Below are 22,500 nucleotides of genomic sequence, written 5' to 3' on the forward strand. Positions count from 1 at the left end.
CAGACCCACCAGGTGAGGAGAGAACAGAGAATTAATTTTGTTTTACACACTCCTTAATATTGATTTCCTGGCAGGATTTTATTTGTAAAGACTTTTCGCTTTTGTAATCAAATCAAACAATACTCAACATTTAGATCCACTCAAAAACTTGTCCCCTTTAACCTTATAATGGTTCAAAATCTCAGCTTGCTGGAGGGAACCAGTCGGCTATTGTTGAAGGGTGGTGGAGTTAAACTTGGACCACCTAAGACAATCCAGCCAGTTGTCCTCAAGAGACCCATGTAACCTCTAACACCCTTTCCTGTGCTTCCTTTAGTGGGAAAATTTCAGTGTAATTAGTATAGGGCACAGAATTCTACTAAAACAAGTAGTAAACTGCAACTGGATTGAAATGAGAACAAATTGGTCGTGAAGATGGCACTCTCAAAACTTACGAAAATTAAGGTCATGATAACATTAAACAATTTGAAACGGCTTTTCTTTTTACAAGCTCTCTTGCTGGCCAAGTTCGTTGTTTTTCAAAACTTTGTTTAATTCGTAAATGGAATGTTTGTTCATGTTGTCATTGTACAATGTCATGTAGTCTCATGATCAGGAAATGGAAGGAAACCATCATCCTTATCACATTTTGTTTTAAATAGAATTGTCAAGTACATTTAGTAAAAATGAAGGAGTGGTCATCCTTGCACTTGCAAATGACTTCTTTTGACACCTGAAAAATTCAGGTGGCTTAACTTAATGGGACTCAAACCCTTATGATCTCTGCAATCCCAGTGCAATGCTCTACCAACTTAAAGCCACAAATTAAGCCACTCAGTTGAGAGCAGGTCAATTTGTTGAGCTCATGTGTTCATTCATTGAGTCCTTCGGGGGAACACATAAGCCCAATAAATTGAGCTGCTGTCAACTGAGTCATAGCTCAGTTGGTATCACAGAGGTCATCATGGTTCAATTCCATTGAATCCACTTGATTTTTTTTAAGTGTCAAAAAAAAAGCAAATGCTTAAAATTATTGTCCAGCTAAGTACAAGGACCGCTTCTCTTATTCGTCTATATCCCACACTTCATTATGTAATTTACATTTCTTTCATTCATATACTAGTAAAAATATTTTTTCACACATTTTCAGTGCTTGGCCAGTGCCGTGCACTCTATGAATACAAGGCAGCCCAAAGTGACGAGCTTGATCTTTTACCGGGGGATGTTATTACATTAACAGCAAAGTTGGATGGTGACTGGTGGCAGGGAGAACTGCATAATAAAACAGGAGTATTTCCAGCTAGCTATGTGGAGGAAATTCAATGACCCTTCGCAAAAACTGTTGGATGGGTGTACGTCTTGCTAACGACATAAAAATTGTTGCTTGCCAGCCTTGCTGTAAACTGAAAGACGTCAATGAATCACTTGGTACTGTTGCATTGCAAGGGACTCTTTACATGGGAGGAGAAAGATCCCAAAGGGTAGATCATTCTTGATTCCAATTTACATGGAAAATTGTGGGATAGCTGAGAGCAACATGCCGATCTAGCACAAGGAAGATGCAAGTGTCACACAATTATCTAAGTAACTTTCCTCAAAGTTTCTGTTGAGAACAAAACCCTTGATGGCAATCCATTTTCACCTTTGTCGTTTTTTTAATGTTAGTAATTACTGTATACCCTAACAAAATTGCCTGAGGGTAAATTTAATATCAAACGGTTTTGCCTGTTTGTTGGGATCTTCTTCCTGGCATGTATTAAATTAATAGAGCTTAATTTCCAAGTTTGGTTCTCACTTGTGCAAAAAGCATAAAGCCTCCCTGGAAAGAGCAGAAAAACCTTTTCCTTTTCTTTTGCTTTCAGTATTTCAGAAGAAGGAAGTTTTAGGATCATTATGAGATTTAACCGTACATGAAAATGCTAGCTTTTGGCTGTTTCCTTGTTCTCTTAGTCAAAGCAACTGAAGCAATAAGCACCAGATTGCCCTGCCCTATACACTGTAGTAATGCCCTTGCAGTGCTCCATTTTGAATCCCTGATGCTTCTCTGACAAGTGTGAACCAGAATTAGAGCTGTCTTTGGAGTTAATAATTAATGAGACATTCATTCATCTAGATCTTGCAACAGTTTGTCCTCCAAGGATAGATGCAACTTTACTTGCACAAGACAGACTTTATACATGTACAATGTGGTTAACAAAATTATGCTTCAGTGCCAGTGTTACATTTTTTAACAAATTTTAAATTATTATGAGATTTCTTTAGAGACAAAATGCCTACAGGCAGTTTTTTTATGGACATTTGATGTTTTTAAGGCAACTCTAAAGACTCTACCTTTTTTATGACTTCTTCTGATTAGAAGAGAATTTAAGTTAACCAGCTTACAAAGGGGCAAAACATTGTTTAGTTGGTTTCAGAAGTCTTAATTTGCATTTGAAGAAAGATATATAGTTAGTATTCATTATTATTGATCCCATCAGAGAGGGATATAACAGATTTTTATGAAGCTGTACATTTTTTCCTGGTTATAATGGATCCCAACTGTGGAGTTTTTTAGCATTATTCTTATCACTAAATATCAAACCACAGTCTGGACCATGAGAACCTGCTTTTGAAAACAGAAAATAAAATGTTGAAACATTGCAAACATTTTGTTCAATTACTTCACTCACCATGTTAAAATTTGTCTGTAACAATAATGAACAAACATTTTGATAAATACGGCATGTGGCAAGATTAACATTTTTGTGTAAATTACAAATAAGGGTACCACATAATTTAGACTATTCTTGATTTGCACAATCGTTTTCACATTGAACAATTGGCTTCCTGTTGAAAACTTTTTCAAGACCCTGATATGTTTCAGCTTTATGCTCTGGGGGCCACATTTCTGTACTGTGTATGAAATAGAGCCTTCCACGGTTTTTGGCGCCATCTTGGCTGGGGGGCAAACACAGCTAAATTTACAGTAAATGTATGGGATTTTGGCTGACTTTGAACCGCTGTTACAGTAGCGCCGCTAAAAAGAGACGGATTTCCACAGTGACATTGTCTTTTAAAAGACATTTATACCGAGATTATTTTCATGAAATATAAATATAAAGAACAGATTCAGGCTACAACGACCATAAACGAATTTTTAAGATTTCATACAAACTCTTCTAAAATCATCATAGCAAATTGCCTTGAAATTAGAAGCAACATGAGAAGATTTATTATTTGAATTTAAGGACGTCATACCTTCCTAATGCCCTTATACATTCTGTTGAATGAATGATATGAATAAAACTAATTAAAGTAGTGGCAAAAGTTGGAATTGTCTCTTTTTAGCGGCGCTACAGCGGTTCAAAATCCCATACATTTACTGTAAATTTAGCCGTGTTTGCCCCCCAGCCAAGATGGCGGCCAAAAACCGTGGACGGATCTATTATACTGTAACATGTTAGGAACAATACAGTTCACAAAGGTTGCAGTCGGAGCATTCCTTGTCAATGCCTTAAACACAGCAGAATGTTGGATTTGGTGAGGTTAATGACCCATGGCAAACAGTCCTCATAATTAAATTGCTGCCTGCCGCACCCCTCCAGCCCTGTCAGGGAGGGGGCATAATTATGTTACTTTGGTCTAGGACATTGTGCCAGCAGCTATACCTGCCTTGCAATTATACAGGCATGAGGCACCCCATCGGCTTGATGCTGAGGCCCTTCATCCTGTGTTCCATACGCGCGGGCTACACCATGTATAGATTCATGAATATGATATGGACCAATACATTTCCTGCACCCTCGTTTACATTCAATTTGTGTCTGTTGTTGTTTTTACTGCGCACCGTAGGTAAATGACCACTCCCCATAGGGGCTTTTCAGGGCCAATGGAACAATTATAACGGAATGACAGGACGGAACAACAACAACAGTGTTAAGAATCTCAACTAGCTGGAGGCAAACCAGTTGCAGGGATACATGTAGGTATATACTCCATGGGAGAATGCCATGGATGCACCCAGATAAGGATGGTACTGCAGTGGAGAGAGCATTTTGCCCTCCAGTGGCTGGCTCGATTCCCAGACACCAACCTTTGATTTGTTTTGATTTCTGCACAGTGACCCCAATTAGTACCTTGGCACTAAATACCGGTACACTTGATGCTTAAATAAAGTTCATCATCGTCATTTTACAGTACAAGTGCAGTTGAGAGGTTAAACCAGGGACTACCAGGATCAAGTTCAACAAGTGGTCAGAATAGGTCTTGAATCTGAGAAGATCCCTGACTGGCCCACACTGCCTCCAAGAAAACCTTGTTAGTTATGGCACTAGTAGATGTTGTGGGCACTGTCTATCTGTCTAAACTTTGGTTTTCGGTATGCTCTGCATCCCCGTGGTGTGAGAGTGTTACCTGTTTTTTTGCACAGGAATTTTGCTCTTTCAAGTCTGTTGTCATCTGTGACTAGAGTGGTTTGTTTACTGTAATGGCCAGGGTCTTTTGACTGGACAATTGCTTCCAGTACTATTTTGCCACTTCCTCAATTTCTGATGAAATTTGCCCTTCTTTACGAGATTCAATCTCTGGCCAAAGGTGATTGAAATCAAATGTGACGCACTATTAACCACATGATTTGTGTTTATTTCAATGTCAGCTCACTACTAGACGTACATGTAAGGCCAAGCTTTGGTTAACTTGTCATGCCTTCACTTCAACCCCTCTCTCCTCCCCACTCAGTTTTAATGTTGTTACTGGTTTGAAGACCAGCTGCAGCAAAAATCTCAGCAGGCTAATAATTATTTTTTTCAAAATTATTCGAACAGATGCACAGGTATGTGTATCGATAGATCTATCCTTTCAGGTAGGTAGCAAGCTTTGATTTGAAAGCAGTTTGAATTTCCTTGATCCAGATAAAAGCCATGTCCAGAGTCAAAAACCCCACTAACTGAAGACGTGGGAGCATGTTTTCTTGAAAGTCCCAGAAGCCCTTGGGAACAATTTGCAGACCATTTATCTGTTTGTGTCTTCAAGCCAAGATGGTTTTGAGGCATGAAAATTTGTGACTTGCTTTTTTTTGGAGGGAGGGGTGGGGGGGGGAGGTTCAATGGAATGGAACATATGTATGGATGTCCCTTGAAGTGAGGAGAGGCGAAGTTCAAAGCTCTATTGAACCAGCCAACCATCAATTTGACCCTCGCAGCATTAGCCCGTGTACAGCCGCCCATTTTTTTTTTGCGGAGAGTGGGCGGCTGTACACAGGCTATCGCTGCATAAAATTCATTTGAAAATGATTAGTAACAGCAGCTGTTACTTTTGGGGGCTTAAACTGATCAGGCATGTTTTCTGCTGCCAGCATCAAAGTGGACTGGTCTTGTTATAAAAGTCCCAGGCATTACTGCATTTGAATGGATAACTGTTGGGAAGAAGTTTCGTTGGGAAAACATCAAACACTTCCAAGTTACATTCAAACCAGTTGCATTATATTAAATGGTTATGAATTCCAAAAGAACTGAAACAAAGAGAAACTGTACAGGCTTCATTCTATCTAATGTTACATGATAAAAAAGGAAATCCTATATCCTATTAAGCGGGTAAAAAATGAAATTGCTATGCTCTCTGCCACTGCTGAACTAAAAGGCTTTGCTCTTGGTGGGTGCTTTCGTAGTTTCTTTGAACCCTTTCCTCATGGATCTAACAAACTTAGAAAAGTTGTTTGTAGCATTGAGCTGATGTATCATGTCCTCCATTCCTTCAACCTCTGGTATGCATTTTGTCACTGAAAAGGAACAAAGTGTTTCTAGTGTATCACGTATTGCAATACATGTACATCCTACCAACAAACCGTTTAAGCTGAGTGCAATATCATGAGAGATACAAGGGTGAATTCTTTTATTACTTACTGAATGCACAATCCTTCCATTGTGGAGTCAAGCAGGGGTTGGTTGTCAAAAAGTTGAACGTTCTATAGGCTGCAGAAACTTTATGTCCATTTTCACAGATTTCCCCAAGAACTTTAATTAAAGTCAAGGAAAAATATTATTTAGGGATCGACCTTCTCTACTCTGACTGATGAATATGGTAATAATTATTTTAAACTTCAAACAAAGTTATATATTTTTCAATCAAATTTGCTAGACCGTTTTCTTCGAAAAAGTGTTTGTACTGAAGAAAAAAAATGAATTTTAGACCCACTTGTTTTCATGTTTTCAAAACAAAAGCTCTTAATGTGAGAAAACAAATCAGGACAAGCAGAACATGCCACAATATTATTATTGTTCAAGATGACAGCACCTGGGAAATTTGAAAACCAAAACAATCATTGTTTCTGAAATTCATTTATTTCAGATACAAACGCTTTCACTGGAAAAACTTCGAGCATTTATTTTTTTTGTAAACTTGCGTTTAATACTATAAATTGTCTCACTCAAAAAAAAGGGGGGAACACTCCAAAATAATTATTACCTGAATACTTATTTTGAGCTGTAATGGCCACGGTAAACACGAACGGCTTTTCTTCATCCTCTGGGTCTATGTACTTGAAGACAAACTGTAAGTTTTCATCTGGGGAGTATAAAAGGCGGTGCATGTTAGATAGAGAGCATTTTTGTCACCAAAAGACCTTTCATACTGTCTTGTGTACATTAAGTCATGACAATTACACTTTTAAGGTACTGTTGTATCTGACATTTAATAATATGTACTTCATGCAAAAATCAAAGACAATTTAATTTTTAATAACTGACTTAAACTTGCAATGAATTGTTAGAACCAGAAAGCTACCATTGTACATGTAAACATTAACAGCATAATTATCATTTTTATGTTATATGTGTTTAACTTTGATCAGTGGTAATTTGGTGTTGAAAAGTCGGTCCAGGGTTATATACAATGTACACTGTAGTTAACAACTTCTTGGAAAACTCCTATATTGAAAAAGTTAAGAACTTCAAACTTAAAAACTGTAAAACAAGAAAAGAAGGCTTCAATAATTACCATCAACTTTTTTGAAGGCTAATCCCAGCCTTTCTTTGAAGTGCTCTGTCCCTTTATTGAACTGTTGCATTTTGTTAGAGGTACTCTGTTCCTTTGCTAAAATTTCTAAAAATGCATCATCCATTTAACTATCGTATCAATGATACATGTTGGCAAGAGATAACAAAACACCAAGCATATGAGTTTAAACATCTCCCCATGAGAGAACAATAATGTAACTGTAACAGTCTTCCAGTTATTCAGTTTTCAGTCTTCCAGTTTTCAGTTCTTTTAATATTATAATATGAACAATCTCCCTTAAATTCCATTACTGCATTCTGCTCCAAATAGCACACACTGTGCATGCATGTACCTGACCAAATATAAGGACTCCTATACAAGGCACAGAGCAGTAGGAAGGGTATATCACGAGGGATAGGTACAAGACATAGTACTTTATTATGCCACCTGTATTCCTGACCCCCCCCCCCCCCCTCCCCACCCCATCCCCTGTTGGGAGGTAACAAGTTTCAAAGGAGAGGAGGATTGTGAAGATTAAAAGTAAAACAAATGGTGAGGTGCTTCATTAAGCCTTCCCAATGCCACAAGTGCATCCACATTTACTTTTTACGGTTATGGAATTTGATTCCACCAACATGTTGGCCTGAACACATTGTGGACTTTGAAAATGACATGTTGTGGGGTTTATACCGTAATACCTTTCTGTTGTTTTTGTACACAACAATGGGTTTCTTCAAGCTGTTTTTGTGTTTCATTCCTTCTTTCTGCCAAACACTGGCCTGTGATCTGTAACTCACGAAGCTCTTTCTCAAGATTTGCAACTTCCTCTGCCCTTTGTCGCAAAGCTATAAAAGGGTGATGAAGAGACGCTATCAGTGACCCACAGCTTATTATTTTGCTAATGGCTGAGGTCCCACTAGTACTGTTAACAATGGTGTTTTTTGCCAACCCAATCCGGCAAAATCAAAGCATATTTACAACGAAGTTTACGTCTCTGACAGCACAGTTTATCTGGTGTGCGATCTAATCTATTTAAGATCGACCAATCATTTAAGGCAGACCCCAGTTTGATGCTAGCCAGGAGGTCATAGTGGTGTCAAGCGTTAGTGGGGCCTCAGTCATTATAGACGACTCCAGTGTTGTTATGTGATTATGGTATTATGAAAATTATGCAAGCAACAATAGGTGCAGACTGTCAGACGCCAATTTACAGTCATTACAGAACCAAATCAGAACTTCTTCCAGTTAACTATGGTATCCCACAAGGCTCTGTTCTAGGACCAACTATATTCATGCTTTTTACTAACAATCTTCCATCATCAGTAAAATCAAGAGAACTTTTTATGCCGATGATTCAACTACCGGTATTTACTGTACATGTATCAGAGAGAATGTGGATCATTGAAGCAGTAGCTCAGCTGAACAAGGGACTTCTGACTAATAACAAGAATAATATTTATTACTTATATTGTGCTTTTTCTATGAGAATAATCAAAAGCACATTACAATTAGATAAGTTCATACAAACGTTTTACATGGTGCTTTAACACTTTGAACATCAAGCCTATTTTACCAGTGAGGATAGGCGATTTTCTTGTTAATCAAGTCAGCAAATCCTGATTTCTTGGCACTGTGGTGGGCAATTATAAGCTTAACCGGACAACGCACTTGATGGATCTAAAGAAGCACTTTGCCATAAAGTTAGCCATGTTAAAGAGGTGCAAATTCTGACCTAAGAATGTTTGAGAAGCATTTTGTCTTACTGTAATCCTACCGACTGTCACCTATGGCTTAGCTTTTGGGGGTTGCTGTGGTAACCAGGAACTGTTTAATTCAATAGAAAAGCTACACAGTAAAGCTGCAGAGGTAGTTTTCAATTTATAAACAGACACCCGCATGCAGAGGCCTTAAAAATTGCAAACTGGCATCCACTATGTTACAAATACAAGACTGCATTATTAAAACTGATGCACAAGGCTCATTGGGAAAATCTACCTTTGCCGTTACGTGACAGTATAATAATCTGTAGAAGAACATCGACATATCTGTCTAGGACACCTAACTCAGTTTCTTTACCTCGTATCAACTCAAAATTTGTACAGTTCTTGATTACATATATGTATAGAGGCGCAGCTCTATGGAATAACACCTTGGCCGATGATTAGCGGTATTCAATTGCAGACGTGAGTTGTAAATCTTTGCCCCCAAGTTGAAAGATAATGCAATGGTCAAATCAAAGCTTCATTGTTCCATAAGGCATACCCCAGGGATATGACTAGAGGTTGGGAATTGAACAGAAACAGCCTCCCAAGGGGGAGAAGACCCTAAGACTCGAAACAAAGAAAGTAACCAAAAACCCTCAATTTGGCTAACCCTATGCCTAAAAACCAACATTAGGCCTATTTAGGCTAGGGTTAGCCAAATTGAGTGTTTTAGGTTACGTCCTTTGTTTTTGAGTCTTTGGGGTCTTTGTTTTCAAGATAACTTGATTGCAAGGGAGGTAGTCGGCGAAGGAGTTGCTGTTTTTATTGGCAAATATCGTTTTACTCTGCATTATCATTCTTACAATCAGCTTTGTTCATATAGTTTAGTTTCCTTGTTCAAACTTAGTGGATAGCAACTCGGCTTAAAGGAGCAAAATAAACTGAACATCGCAACGTTAGATCTCCCTAAGGCCCTGTTTACAAGCAGATAGGGTAACCCTAGTGCTCACACATTTCTTCTTTTTTTCATCGACGTGTTTACAAGGCAACTAGGGTTACCCTACCTGCTTGTAAACAGGGCCTTAATTAATGGCCATAATAGGAGGTTTTCACGTGACGTTATTGCCGCCATATTGGTGGACAAAAACAAAAGATCTCTCATTAGCTTCTTTTGTTCGTCCACCAGAAGTCGTACATTTCTCTATTGTTGTTGGTGTTCCTAGAGCTTGGTTAAAAACGTCTTATTTTAATTTGCAACATCTTACCTTCTAAATTCTGTTCGCTTTGAATTTGTTTTCTGCTAATAGACTGCTCCAGCTCTTGTATTCGCTCTAAAAAGCCAAAGGAATTTCAGTTTGACTGAAGATCAACTCAAATTTATGTTCACGATCATTTCATTTCCAATCAACGAAATCTAAAGTATAAACACACGCAGCTGCACACCTTTTCTGTCCAGTAAGTTTTTTTCGTGGTTTTGCTTGCCCTCCAAGAGCGATTTCTTCAGGGAATCCCCAGTCCATTGTAAAAACTTCTCTTGCACCTTTTTCAAATTAAGAGTCAATTTATTAAGTTCTGACTCAGCCGATCCCATTTTCACAGCTTTTTATGTTTGTAGAGATAGAGCAATAAATTTCGCGGTGAAAGTTCAATTTTTTATATTATCCAATCAAACTTCTCCATGAGATCACATGATATATACACACCGCTGTTCAAATATATCGCTCACACTTTCACTTTTTGTGTTCTTCCTCGTACTTTGAACTTTTATAAAATTATTACTCGAAATAGTAATTTTCTGTTTCTAATGGGAATGGAAAGCTTGCCCGAACTCCCTGTAAGACGAAGAATCTCCGTTGTTTGACGATCCGTTGAAAATGAGCTCAGCAAAGTGGCAGGTTTTATGGTCTCCTTGCCTCCATGATAGGTTCATCTCTTTCGGAAATGAGATTTGCTTGTACCAGGTCTCCAAAACACAGGTGAGCATGAGATGGCGAGCATACGGTTAAAATATTAACATGAATAAGGCTGTTTGATTTGCTTTTGACGAAGAATTGCTTCGAAGGATGCACTTCCTGCATGTGTCTGTATGCTTTACTCGTTCTGACGTAACAATTGTAAATAGTACATGCACTGCAATCCAGTGCAGTACAGAGTTCTTAAATCTAAATCTTTTGGGTGGAAATGATACTGACTGAAACTCGGCCCACGTACAAGCAGTAATTGTAAATGACAAGAAATATGCCCTGCAGGTTACCTACATTTAGGAGGTGTGGTTACCACTACGCCATTCGGAATTCCCCAATTGGACATAAATGCAAGTTCCAACATTAGCAAACATTGGTTTGGATTCGATATATGATAGCCTTGCGAGTTTTTTTGTAAATTCTTAGGCTCGGTGCTCAGTTTGTTGAGCACTGGGCTGTTACGCGGGAGATCATGAGTTCAACTCGGGCTGGACCAACACTCAGGGTCTTTAAATAACTGAGGAGAAAGTGCTGTCTTTCTAATTACATCTGCAAATGGTTAGACTCTCTAGTCTTCTCAGATAAGGACGATAAGCTGGAGGTCCCGTCTCACAACCCTTCAATGTTCATAATCCTGTGGGACATAAAAGAACCCGCACACTTGTCGTAAAGAGTAGGGCATGTAGTTCCCGGTGTTGTGGTCTGTCTTCTGTGGTGTATCATGGTTGGGAGGGTAAATGCTCGGAGATATTAGCTACACCAAGCTACTCTAAAAATCCGAGGGTAAATAAAGCTATATGATATGATATGAACTCCTACTCGCATTTGTTCTGGTACTCCAATAGTCACTGTAGATCTCAGGGTGTCTGCACGCATGAATATGTCCAGCTTAAAAAGAAAATACTCTCGGTATACTCAATAACTACATTGTGTGGAGTGTGCTTCTGAGGTTAATGTTTCAATAGAAGCCGGCAACCAGTGAATTCTGCCGGCTACTCCTTAAGTTTTTGCCACCTACTTTTTCGAGAAGCTTGAATTACTGGTACACGATTCTCTCTGTTTCACTCCGATCCACTTCAAGCATCCAGAGTCTTTGTGTAAAGGACACATTACCACATTCGCTGCATCAAATGTTCCGGTTTTCCCGAAACATGGCTAGAAAGCGTGGAGCTTGTCATATTTTAATGAGATCGAGAGTGTAAACAAAATTATTGTCCTCTAACTTGGCCATGTGCAGCGTTGTGTTAGTAAATATTTGTAACTGATGTTGATGCCCAGATTGCTGGAAATGCCATTTGCAAGCTCCAGATTTCAAAATTTTCTTGGGGAGCATGCCCCAGACCTTCCTAGGGAAAAGGGACCTTAACGCCCCCTTTCTTCCCACAGCCACCTGCTTCACAAAACCAGCCATTTACGTATTGAAACCCCTGGTGCTTATTGTAGTGGATTTCACTTGCAGTCTGCATTCAAGCGCTCCGGGTTCGAATCCCAGCTCATGGGCTGCAAAGTTCACTCAGCTTTCCATTCATTTGTGATGGGTAAAATGAGTACCAGTATGACTGGGGACAAGTTGTGGATGTGACAGGATCTAGGATTAGTGCCCGCCCTTGTCGTAAGTTACGGAACAAGCTAAAGAAAAAGGGTTCTTTTGGTTGCTTTTGACTGTAGTGGGCCTTCTTGTCTTGTCTATCTACATTAGAAAAACAAAGTGTATAATCTATGTGTACATCCCTGAGGGATTTCCTGTTAACTAGTAAAATCTTGTGGCACAAGAGTTAAATTGTTAAGTGGTTATTTTAGGCAAGGAAGGGCTAAGGAATTGCATATTTAGGTCCAGTTTGTTTAGCTTCTTAACATTACACTATAGAATTGTGATGCATGCCAAAACTAACTGAATTTGGATGTAAGGATTGGCTTGCTACATGTACTTGTATATTAATAATACAATTTTTTTCCTTCATAGGAAACTCTACCAAAAGCTGCTGGTATAAGGAGCCAAGGTACCCTAATATTAAGTAATATGCACATACATGTAACTGCACATACGTTTTGCTCATCTTGAGCTACTCTGTTTCCTATGGGTTGTGCTTTACTAATACAGGGATATTTTTGGGCAATACTATGCGGAGAAAGAAGAACTTATCAAGTACCCTTTGTTTCCAAAAAGAAAATTGGGCGTAACTGCAATGAACAGGGTTATCCCTCAACATTGTATGGGGGAAGAGGGTGATTTGAAAGTAGAAGATTTATGTGGCATAAATAAATATTATTGTTTATAAAGAGAGAAAATTGTCTTAACAACTTTGTCCAGGATTGTACATGTGTAGGTTGAAACAACTTGATCCTTGTTGAAACAACGTGACCTAGGTTGAAACAAAATGACCTAGTTTGGTTGCAAATTAACCTAAGACACAAAATGACCTGCAACATAACCATGCATTTCCCAGAGATAATTAAGCTTCAGTTTGGAAAAGAACTCCATACATTGCTTTGTATTTTAAGAATTTTTACAAATATTGTGTGGTTACCCCCATTTTTCTTTTTTGGATTTCAATAACAGTTGTTCAGATCTGCCTTTCCAGTCTGAGAATATTCATAAACCACACAAAAATGCCTTTAAATTAGTAGGCACTGTACTATGGTACTTTAAATAATTTAAATATTGCAAGCAGAAATAGACCTGTCGCTATGCTGGTACTAAAAAACCCCTTGATAAGAGATAAACAAAACTCCATATTTGTATGTCCTGGAATCAGACCTGGAACACATTGGTGGAAGGCAAGCGCTCTCACCTATGGGCCAACCCTTTCCGTTAACTGGAAGTTGGTGCTTCCTTCAAGGCTGCTGCCTGACAGTAACCCAGTCGCCTGGGGCACCTTACTTGGGAGCATGGTGAATGAGTAGCCCAAACGGGTGCCTAACTTTTAATTAATTAATTCTGGGCTCTTGAAAAAATTACTAGGGCTACTAACTTTTGATGTTGGAAGCCCGAAGGGCTCCTGAAAATTTTCTTAGGCAGCAGCCTTGTCCTTGTGTGCAATTATTATGGCTTGGAAAGCCCATTAACCCTTCCCGACCTGGAGAGTGAGACTCACAGATTTTAAGTCTGGCTAATGCCAGACAATTTTACTCGCAGATTGGGGGTGCTTTACTTTTCTCACTCCTGTGCTAGTCATACTATCTCTGCCTTTTCTGTAAACTATTTGTGTAATGTTCTCTCTTAAAATGCGTTGACAGCCAAAGCAAGTAAAACAGAACAAGATGTGTTTTTTCTCTTTTATCTTTCAAAGTGATTCAACTATCTGACGAAACATGTGCCTCACTTGTGTCTGTTATGACGGAGATACAGTATCTGAAGGTAAGTACTTTCATCTTCTGAATGAACAAACAACTGTTACATTGCTTCTTCATCTTACTAGAGTGAGAACAGACATCAGCATTTAAGGTACCGAATGTGTCTGGAATTTAGCTTGGAGAGGGATGTTATGGTTGTGTGTGGCTGATAAAAATTCCTTGTTGTTTATTATTGTTTTAGTGCGTGGCCTGGTACCCAAGAGCTGAACCAGAGAACTTATTAGCTGTGGGGCAGGCAAATGGAAGAGTCCTGCTTACATGGTAAATCTTGCAATAATAGTTTGTGTCAGTAGATTTATATTACTTTAAACAGAGGGAGTCCCTAGTATCTGTGGCAACCAATATTGCTCATTGGTAGCCAGCTTCTAGATAGGGCCGCTCCCATGGCTGGCAAATCCTGGCAACCCGGCCTTAAGCCCCCATGCCAAGCCGGAAGATCTCCGGGCTCAAGGCACTTGGCCCAGAGAAAAGGGGTCTCATGGCTGGGAAGCCAGAGCTCCAACAAAATAATGTCCAGAATCTGACAGCACCCAAGATAGCACCAATGCCTCAAGTAATAAAACAGAACACCTACCTGCTACTCAAGTCTTGCGGTAACTTGAAGGATGGTGTCTGCAGGAGTACACACATACAGTAAATACACTTCACTGAACCAATGACCCACAGTCTAATGATGGAAGGTCTTTCTGAGCAGCGATAGTGGCAGCTGTAATTGGGAAGCTATGACCGGAATAACTTTCCTGGGATACCTGCCAACTGTAGAGTGGTTTGCAAGAATGAAGAGAGTTGTGTCCTTGAAAGGCATGTGCCAGCCTGGAAAAGAAAGAAAGCAAGGTCCTGGCCCTGGTCCCCAGATATTGAGGTAATTTGTCATGGAAACCACCAGACAGAAAGGGAAGGAACCATGACTAAGGAAGATGAAGCAGCCCCTACGGAAAGGGTCCATCTTCAAGCACTTGATGAACACACAAAAGAGCTGTGTGCTGTAAATTCACCCGCTCTTGGGAAACCAAAGACGTCTAGGCAGCTGGTTGCCCAAAGCATTACATTGTCAGGATTGCTGAAGTCCAATGGCCTTTGAAGAACTGCCATCTTTTGTCACCAGATGACACTGAGAGACATTTGAACCCTGAGGTTGTTTAATTCGCCATAAGAGACGTTGGATTTAAAGACAGGACGCAAGAGGGTCAGGGAAGCCATAGTCAATAGGCAAAGAATGAACTGCAGAGAAATACAATACAATACAATACAATACAAACTTAATTGACCGCTCCCCATAGGTGCTTTTCAGGGCCAATGAAACACAACGAAACGACAGAACAGAACAACAACAACAACTGTCAAGAATCCCAAATGGCTAGAGGCAAACCAGTTGGCTATTTACAAATGCAGCGGGGAAGTTGAACCAGGGACTACCAGGATCAAATTCAACGAGTGGTCAGACCGGGTCTTGAACCCGGGATCTCCGGATCTCAAGGCAAGCGCCCTAACCACTGGGCCACACTGCCTCCTAGTAATAGTAAAGTTAATCAGCCAGGTGGGTGCAAAGCACATTAATGTACATTTGCTCGTGGGCAGGAGAGGCTGACTCGAATGAAAGGGCATGTCCTGGCTGCAAGATTCTAGGAATTGTCGTTTAGCAGAGCTGTAGACTTGACAAGTGGAAGGAGTCAGGCCATTTGCAAGGTAAAAATGGATTTTGGGATCAAACTACTCAAAATCAAAACAGGATAAGGCATTAGCTACACAATTGTCATGGCCAGATCTGTGGATGCAGTTAAGGGGAACGACTGACCAGCTGTAACCAGGGACAAGTGATGGAGAAGTACGATCATGTTTGGATCCCTTGATGAGCCCAAATGCAGCACACAGACCACCACCACATTGCCAGAACAGAACTCCACCTGCCTTGAAGCCCATTGGGAGCCCCATAGTTGAGCGACCACCACTCCTGGAAATAATTCTCTGTAAACAATGGACAAGGGTTGTTGAACATAAGACCATTAGCCCATGAACTCCTCATCACCAAAGATGGCTCCATACCCATGTGCACCTGCTGCGTCTAATGAGACATGAAAATCGAGTAATGAAGCCCATTGTGGAGAAGAGAAAACTTATGTCATCCCAGGAGTGGAAAAACTCCCTCCACTAGGTGAGGTATACCTGAAAATTGCCCATTAAGTCGAATAGGGTGGTCATCATGAGGAAAAGCAGACAATGGATCGATCATGCAGCGCAGGAAAGTCCGACCTGCAGGGATTACTTTACAGGCATGATGGAGATTGCTGATCAGAGATTCCAATTCCTTCATGGTGCAATGCTGTTTGCCAGATCAGGATTCCAGAAGAGCAGTTATCTGATCAGACTAATGTCCTTTGGAAGGCAGGCTGAAGCGCCACGAAGTCCAGTTCAATACCAATCACAGTTAGGCAAGTGAAGGAACCCTCATGAAAGCTTTAATCTCTGGATAAAGGGGAATATTCCCTATTCCAGGATCTGACAGATGCATGTTTCCAGATTCTGTTGGCAGATACAGTGTAAGAGAACCAGGTGGGCTGAGATTATGAAAGTCGTCCAAATAAATGCAACAGAAAAGCAATGCCATAACTGTGTTTGAGTATCCACTTGATCAAATCTGCAGTGGAAGAAAAAAATGAATGGAGCAGAACATAGCCCAAAGGGGAGGGTTAAATCGATGTAAAGTACCGGTATTTATTCTGCCATCTCATGCCTAATAGATAATGATTGTGAGAGTGAACTGGTTCCATAGGTATTACTAACATCGTCCACCTTCATGTACTGCACTGGGAATTAATGGTTCTTGTAGGAATACCATCATTGCCACTAAAAGGAGAAATTTACATGTATTTCTTTCCTGAAGAATTGAAGGGGAAATTACACGAGTGTGTATTGATGTCTTTGAAAGTTCTTAAATTGCAATCACAAACACCACGCAGTAAAAAAGGGGCTCCTTCATGCACGTTTTTATTTAAATCCATTAATTATATAACCCACTGACCCCTGAAAGTGAGACTTAACAGATTTTACTCTGTCTAACACCAGACGATTTTACTTGTCAACTGGGAATGTCCTAGGGCGTTTGAGGTGTGGATGGGTCCCTGCCATTAAAGCACAACTGATAATCCAAGATGGCGATCAATAAACAGTGAAACAAGGTGGAACCCCTTAAAAAGGATATTTTCAGGGTGAAAAATGTGAATGGGGATTTTAAAGCAAGAATGACAGATAACATCTTATAACATTTATACAGACATATTCTTGTTAGGGACTTTACTGTTTTCTTTCTGTGCAAATGGTGAATGCCCCAAGTTTACCTTGGAACGCTATACAAAAGTTTTTAAAATTGGATTCACTTCAGCCACTTTTCCCGCCTTTCGACACTGCAGATGCAGCCGGCATTTTGATTTGTCAACCTGTCATTGTTTTCTTCTAGCCACAAGAGACTTGAAAGAAAACAATGACAAATCAAAATGGTAGCTGCATCTGCAGCATCGAAAGATGGGAAAAGAGGCTGAACTGAACCGGGTTGAGTGGGAGTTTACAAATGGTACAGGATTTCCCCAAACATTTCGGTTGGAACGGGAAAAGAGGAAAACGTCTGAGGATTTCCATCTTTTTGGGAAACTCTCCAGTGGAATGAGCTATACCATTTGAATTTCCAGCCGGAATTTTTGCTTTTTGTTGACAAATGGTAAATGCTCTTGCAGTTTTAAAACTCCCTAAAATTCTTGTGATTGTTTTTCAGTATTGGAAGGGAAAACAATTCCTCAAATTTTGGTATTGCTAGAGAATTTGGTAAGATTCTTTTGTGCCAATAACAGCATATTCTTTTGTCACATGTTTGGCTACTTTCCAGTGTACGTTGTTTATTATATTTAAGCAATAGAGGATGTTTTTCATGTTTCCATAGCCTCCTCTATACACGAGGGGGAGTTGGGAGAATTTGAGACAGTTATGCAAACCTGGGATGCAGTTAAGGGTTTGCATAACTGTTGAAAATTCTTCCAACTCCCCTGAGTGTTTAGATGAGGCTATGAAAAAAGACGGGAAAAAGTCCTATTGCTTTTATAAAATATAAAAAAAAATTTCTCAAAGATAATTCAACAAATGAACTGGAAAATGCTGGCTTTTTACTTCTATATTGCAACAGATTTTCTTGATACAGGCTCATATTTCCTACCAGCCAATCAAAACGCGCGTCTGACAACATAACCAATCAAAATTCTTGTGATGTCACAGCCATGTTTCCATACTCTCATCTAAACACAGCCATCGACCAATGAGAGTGTGCGTACTATCCTAATTATTTTATAACTGATTATTTTATTTTTCAAGTTCCCAGACATTCAAGGCAGTGCAATAGCCTTGCTTGGAATCCAGTGGAAACTAATTTGGTAAGGACAACTGATTAACGTAATGTAACTGGGGAGATCATTTCCTTGTGTGATATTTTTATTATTATTATAAATTTTCATTTGTTTACACTTCAATTTTTCTCTATACATCCAAGCTGTGCATCCAAACTACTATACCTATCTATATATGCTAAACACAGAACATCCAAACTACACTACACATGCATCCAAGGAATAATATATAGAATTACACACTAAGCGAAAAAAAAAACAAAACAAAACTCGAAGCTACTATTATTATTATTATTCAAATTTTATTCAGCTTGCAGCAGGATTAGATAAAGCCAGGAATGATGTTTCTCTGCTTGTTTGGGACATAAATGTCCAACTGAGTAAGTAATAAACTAGCTGTTTTGAACTTCTTTTGCAAGTTAATTTTGACAGTATACACTGTAAATTATCATCGACCTGTGGGGAATAATTTATAATTAGCTAGCGGCCCAGACCTTCACATGTTCATCAGCTTTGCTTATTACATAATTTGCAATTATAGACTTTACGACCCTACGACAGACATTTTCTCTTGCAGATTTAATGAGGCGCAAAAATGTTCTAACATTGATTTTTTCCTGCAAATTTTACCATTGAAAGATGATGAGTTAGTGATGTCAGAAATTGTGAAAAAAATGGGGGGTCACCAACTTCGTTTTGGAGAGAACTTGCCTGGAAGAACACCCTAAATCTGAAAAAATCCGGCTTCTTTATCGAATAAGGCCACAGCAATCTGTACATCTTTGAAGTGACATGTTCTCTACCAAACTTTGTTTAAGTGGACCCATCAAGTGAATTTAGTTAACTTTTGAGGTTCCTTAAAGAACAATTGCGCATTTAGCGACCATAGTTTCATGCGCCTTGCAGCCGCAAGATGGCAGGATTCCATGTCTTGAGGACAAAAATCTTGAAATTTTTTAAACTTCCCACATTGATTTTTTGTTCATTTTTGGACAATGTGGAGATAATTGTAAATAAAATCTGTTTCTGAAAAGAAAAGTAGGGGTCACCGAACACCCAAGATCGTTAAATCCAAGCAAAGCTATAGTAGTGGCCATCTCTCCTACATGTATCATTGTTCATTTTTATTAGTACTTAGCGTGCGCGCTCGATGCATGACGTGGCATGTGAATTTGCGTGCGCCGTAAGGATGCGCAGTAGCAATGGGCGCCAACGTCCTTAAACACAAAGTCACTCGGCAATAAAACAAGACTGACATCATTTTGAAACACCTGTCTAGCTGAGCCAACATTTTCCTCTCATGTAAATGGTCCGCTGGGTTTTGTAAGCTAGGAAAAGTTGGCTCAGGTAGGCGGGTGACCCATCTACCCAGGACAAGTTTTTTCGCCATATAAATGGGTCTTAAGTCTGACTCCTAGGAGTCAGTGGGATAAACTCTGTAAATAATGATCTGGTTGCTTTCTTCGAGTTGGGTTTTCAACTAATGGTATGCCATGTTTGATTTAAGGAATCTCAAAATAGTTTTTCCTTTTTTCACACAAATGAACATATTCTGGCTTTGATATAGTTAGGGTAATCATTATTATCAAGACAAAATTTGGCCAGGGTATTAATAGTACCCATTATAGATTTCTCTCGTCACATTTTCCTCCAAAATACTGTTACCATAGCAACGATATAAGGCATTTCTTTGAACCTTAAAATCAACATAATTGTCTTTTTTTTTGAGAAAAAAAAAAAAATACAGGACGGTGAAATCTTCCCATACAGTATTACCAGGTAATGTTAGAGATAATCTCTAAAATGTTTAAAATTCAACAAATTCTGTAGGCCAGGTTTTCAGGTACAGAATTTTTGTTAAATTTCAAAGACAAGCATTTAAAATTATTTGAAGTTAACATGCAAAAAATGAAAAAAAATCACCATCCAGAAGCAGAGAAACAAGAGAAGTTGCAAAATCAGGAAAAATGAGGGGTTGACAAGCATTTTATGCATGCATGACTTGAGCAGCTTCAGAATTGCATGTGTGGCTTACGCGTGCACGCTCAGCTGAAAACCGTTTCAAGCCTCCTTAAAAATGGTTTTTTTTTTTCATTGTTGTGAATGAAGCACATTTGAGCATATCCACCAAAAGGTAAAGGCATTATTTTTTAAACAGGTGTGAGAGACAGTGGAAATCAAGAAAAAAGGTAAGGAGACAAAGTGCATTAAAACTAAACAAAAATTGTTAACCAGTTTGGCATTATGTAATCAATAGTGCAATTGCACAGTTTTTCTCCCTGAAGTTTCCATGTGGTATTAACCCATTGACTCCCAGGGGTTCCCCATTGACTAGTAAAATCGTCTGGCGTTAGACAGAGTAAAATACTAAGTCTGGCCGGTTAAGGCCGGTTTGGACACCAAACGGTTAATGGGGACATTTTCAGTGAGTGATTAACCCATTGACTTCCAGGGGTTCCCCACTGACGAGTAAAATTGTCTGGCGTTAGACAGAGTAAAATACTCTGGCCGGTTTAGACCGGTTTGGATGCCAAAGGGTTAAAATAGTGCTTATTAAGTTTTGCTGTCAGTGGTTTTGACTGGGTTTTGGAAGACCCTGCATTCTATTGAGGCAAACCTCAAACAATCCCAGCAGCCACAAAAGCCAGTATTATATGATTATTATTTTCAAGACATTCAGCAGTGCCTGGAGGTAAACAGTCTCCCATCACAGTGGGATCAGGTTTGCAGATGGATCCGTCTGCCACAGGAAACAGGCCACTTGCGGAACTTTGTAAGCTACCATTCAGATACATGTACCAGTATTACCTTTCAGGTACACATGGAAGCACTATTTGCTGTGCGGTCGTGCTTTGGAAGATCACAAACCTTGAATAATTCAGGATTTAATTTTGTGTGGCGCAGCAATGTGTTGCAAGGATTCTAAAAAACCAAAGAGACAATTTGAGGAAACTAAACTGCAGATGTCTGCAGTTATATTATCTCATGGTCTTCGGGTTTGGTTCCTTGGTGCTGTGACTTAACCCATTGACTCCTGGGGGTTCCCCATTGACAAGTAAAATCGTCTGGCGTTAGACAGAATAAAATACTAATTAAGTCTGGCCGGTTAAGACCGGTTTGGGTGTCAAAGGGTTAAGGCACTGCATTAAGTCAAGATTCTTGAAGTGTAATAAAAATATTGAATTCAGTAGTTAAAGGCCATTATTTTCTCCTTTTGAAATCAAAATTAATAGTCCTTGATAAGATCTACCTCAGTAACTTCATAGACATAACCACTTAACAGGCACTATTGTTTACACTTCGTTTTTTTTAATCTTCTATCTTTTAATTTTCTATCAATGCAGCTACCTCTGACCCTACTCTCTCTATGGCATGGTCACCTTATGACCACAATCTGTTGATTTGTGGACAGGCACAAAAGTTCCTCAGAGTCTTTGATATCAGAGGTGGGTATATATAGGATTCATTGTACATGTTTGAGTTATCCCTTAACTGACAAGTATTCCTTCCACTGATTATTGTCAGGGTTCTCATAAAGGGCCTACCTAGATTCTAATAAGCCATCCAGCTACTCCGTACCCAATTATTATTATTAAAAGCATTCAACATTTATTAGCAGTCTGTCTTAATGCGGCTATAGCTTGGTTGGTTTGAGGCAAAATTTGGGCATTCAAACTTTTGTAGTCAAATCTGCGCAATGGAAGGCTTTGAGTTTATCCCTTTGATCATTGTTTTTCCCTAATGGGTGATAAATGGATTTTTCTCTGGATAATGCCAGTGAATAATTCACTGGCATTGAAAAATTCACTGGCAATAATTAGTGTTTGCATAATTGGGCCTCTCTAAATTAAAGGATGAAGCGCAGATCTATGGGCCGGAGCATCTTTTTGTTACACAACTTTTTGGTGAAACACTGAAATGCAAATGTTGCAGGTCCACCAGATGATACTGGTACATGTATTTCATCTCCTTCAAGTGGAAAGGGGATAATGATCGAACTATTGCACATGTATCAACCACTTTAATTTTTGGTGTTTTAGCCCAAGGTTATTTTGCTGCAAAAAAGAGAATTATAAGGGAGGAAATTAAAAGCAATCTGGCTAACTGTCCTAGATCCGTTGTGAGAATTCAAGATTAATT

At 39.3% G+C, this 22,500-nt stretch overlaps 3 protein-coding genes across 3 annotated transcripts in view; 2 read left to right on the plus strand and 1 right to left on the minus strand.

The window, feature by feature from the left end:
* The window catches only part of LOC138030656 (nostrin-like), a 29,153-nt gene extending 26,530 nt beyond the window's left edge, over window positions 1-2,623 (plus strand). Inside the window, exons 16-17 of the mRNA XM_068878563.1 lie at window positions 1-12; window positions 1,130-2,623. The exon at window positions 1-12 is cut by the window's left edge and continues 24 nt beyond it. Of these exons, the coding sequence (XP_068734664.1) occupies window positions 1-12; window positions 1,130-1,305 (188 nt within the window). The 3' untranslated portion in view covers window positions 1,306-2,623. The remainder of the gene's footprint in view (window positions 13-1,129) is intronic.
* Window positions 2,624-5,416: 2,793 nt separating this feature from the next.
* On the minus strand, window positions 5,417-10,288 carry LOC138030826 (uncharacterized). The gene is made up of 6 exons (XM_068878713.1): window positions 10,098-10,288; window positions 9,920-9,985; window positions 7,650-7,796; window positions 6,952-7,056; window positions 6,421-6,519; window positions 5,417-5,734 (listed from the first exon to the last, which is right to left on the minus strand). Exons 1-6 carry the CDS (start codon window positions 10,243-10,245, stop codon window positions 5,589-5,591), a joined length of 711 nt encoding a protein of 236 aa, XP_068734814.1. The 5' UTR covers window positions 10,246-10,288; the 3' UTR covers window positions 5,417-5,588.
* Window positions 10,289-10,374: 86 nt separating this feature from the next.
* The window catches only part of LOC138032470 (GATOR2 complex protein MIOS-like), a 45,204-nt gene continuing 33,078 nt past the window's right edge, over window positions 10,375-22,500 (plus strand). The window contains exons 1-10 of the mRNA XM_068880194.1: window positions 10,375-10,630; window positions 12,582-12,618; window positions 13,909-13,976; window positions 14,154-14,233; window positions 17,739-17,788; window positions 18,329-18,387; window positions 18,671-18,740; window positions 20,519-20,549; window positions 21,033-21,133; window positions 21,705-21,806. Coding sequence (XP_068736295.1) covers window positions 10,529-10,630; window positions 12,582-12,618; window positions 13,909-13,976; window positions 14,154-14,233; window positions 17,739-17,788; window positions 18,329-18,387; window positions 18,671-18,740; window positions 20,519-20,549; window positions 21,033-21,133; window positions 21,705-21,806 — 700 coding nt within the window. The 5' untranslated portion in view covers window positions 10,375-10,528. The remainder of the gene's footprint in view (window positions 10,631-12,581; window positions 12,619-13,908; window positions 13,977-14,153; window positions 14,234-17,738; window positions 17,789-18,328; window positions 18,388-18,670; window positions 18,741-20,518; window positions 20,550-21,032; window positions 21,134-21,704; window positions 21,807-22,500) is intronic.

Source organism: Montipora capricornis, chromosome 1 (genome assembly GCF_036669925.1).
Source record: "Montipora capricornis isolate CH-2021 chromosome 1, ASM3666992v2, whole genome shotgun sequence".
In the NCBI taxonomy this organism is placed as follows: Eukaryota; Metazoa; Cnidaria; class Anthozoa; order Scleractinia; family Acroporidae; genus Montipora; species Montipora capricornis.

Bases quoted from the DNA above. Each gene is read 5' to 3' on its own strand.
- LOC138030826 (XM_068878713.1), bottom strand. From the start codon at position 10,245: ATGGGATCGGCTGAGTCAGAACTTAATAAATTGACTCTTAATTTGAAA. The intron at 6,520-6,951 runs GTAATTATTGAA...TATACTCCCCAG, and splicing joins AGCCTTCAAAAAAGTTGATG to ATGAAAACTTACAGTTTGTC. The intron at 5,735-6,420 runs GTAATAATTATT...GTTCCTTTTCAG, and splicing joins AGCTCAAAATAAGTATTCAG to TGACAAAATGCATACCAGAG.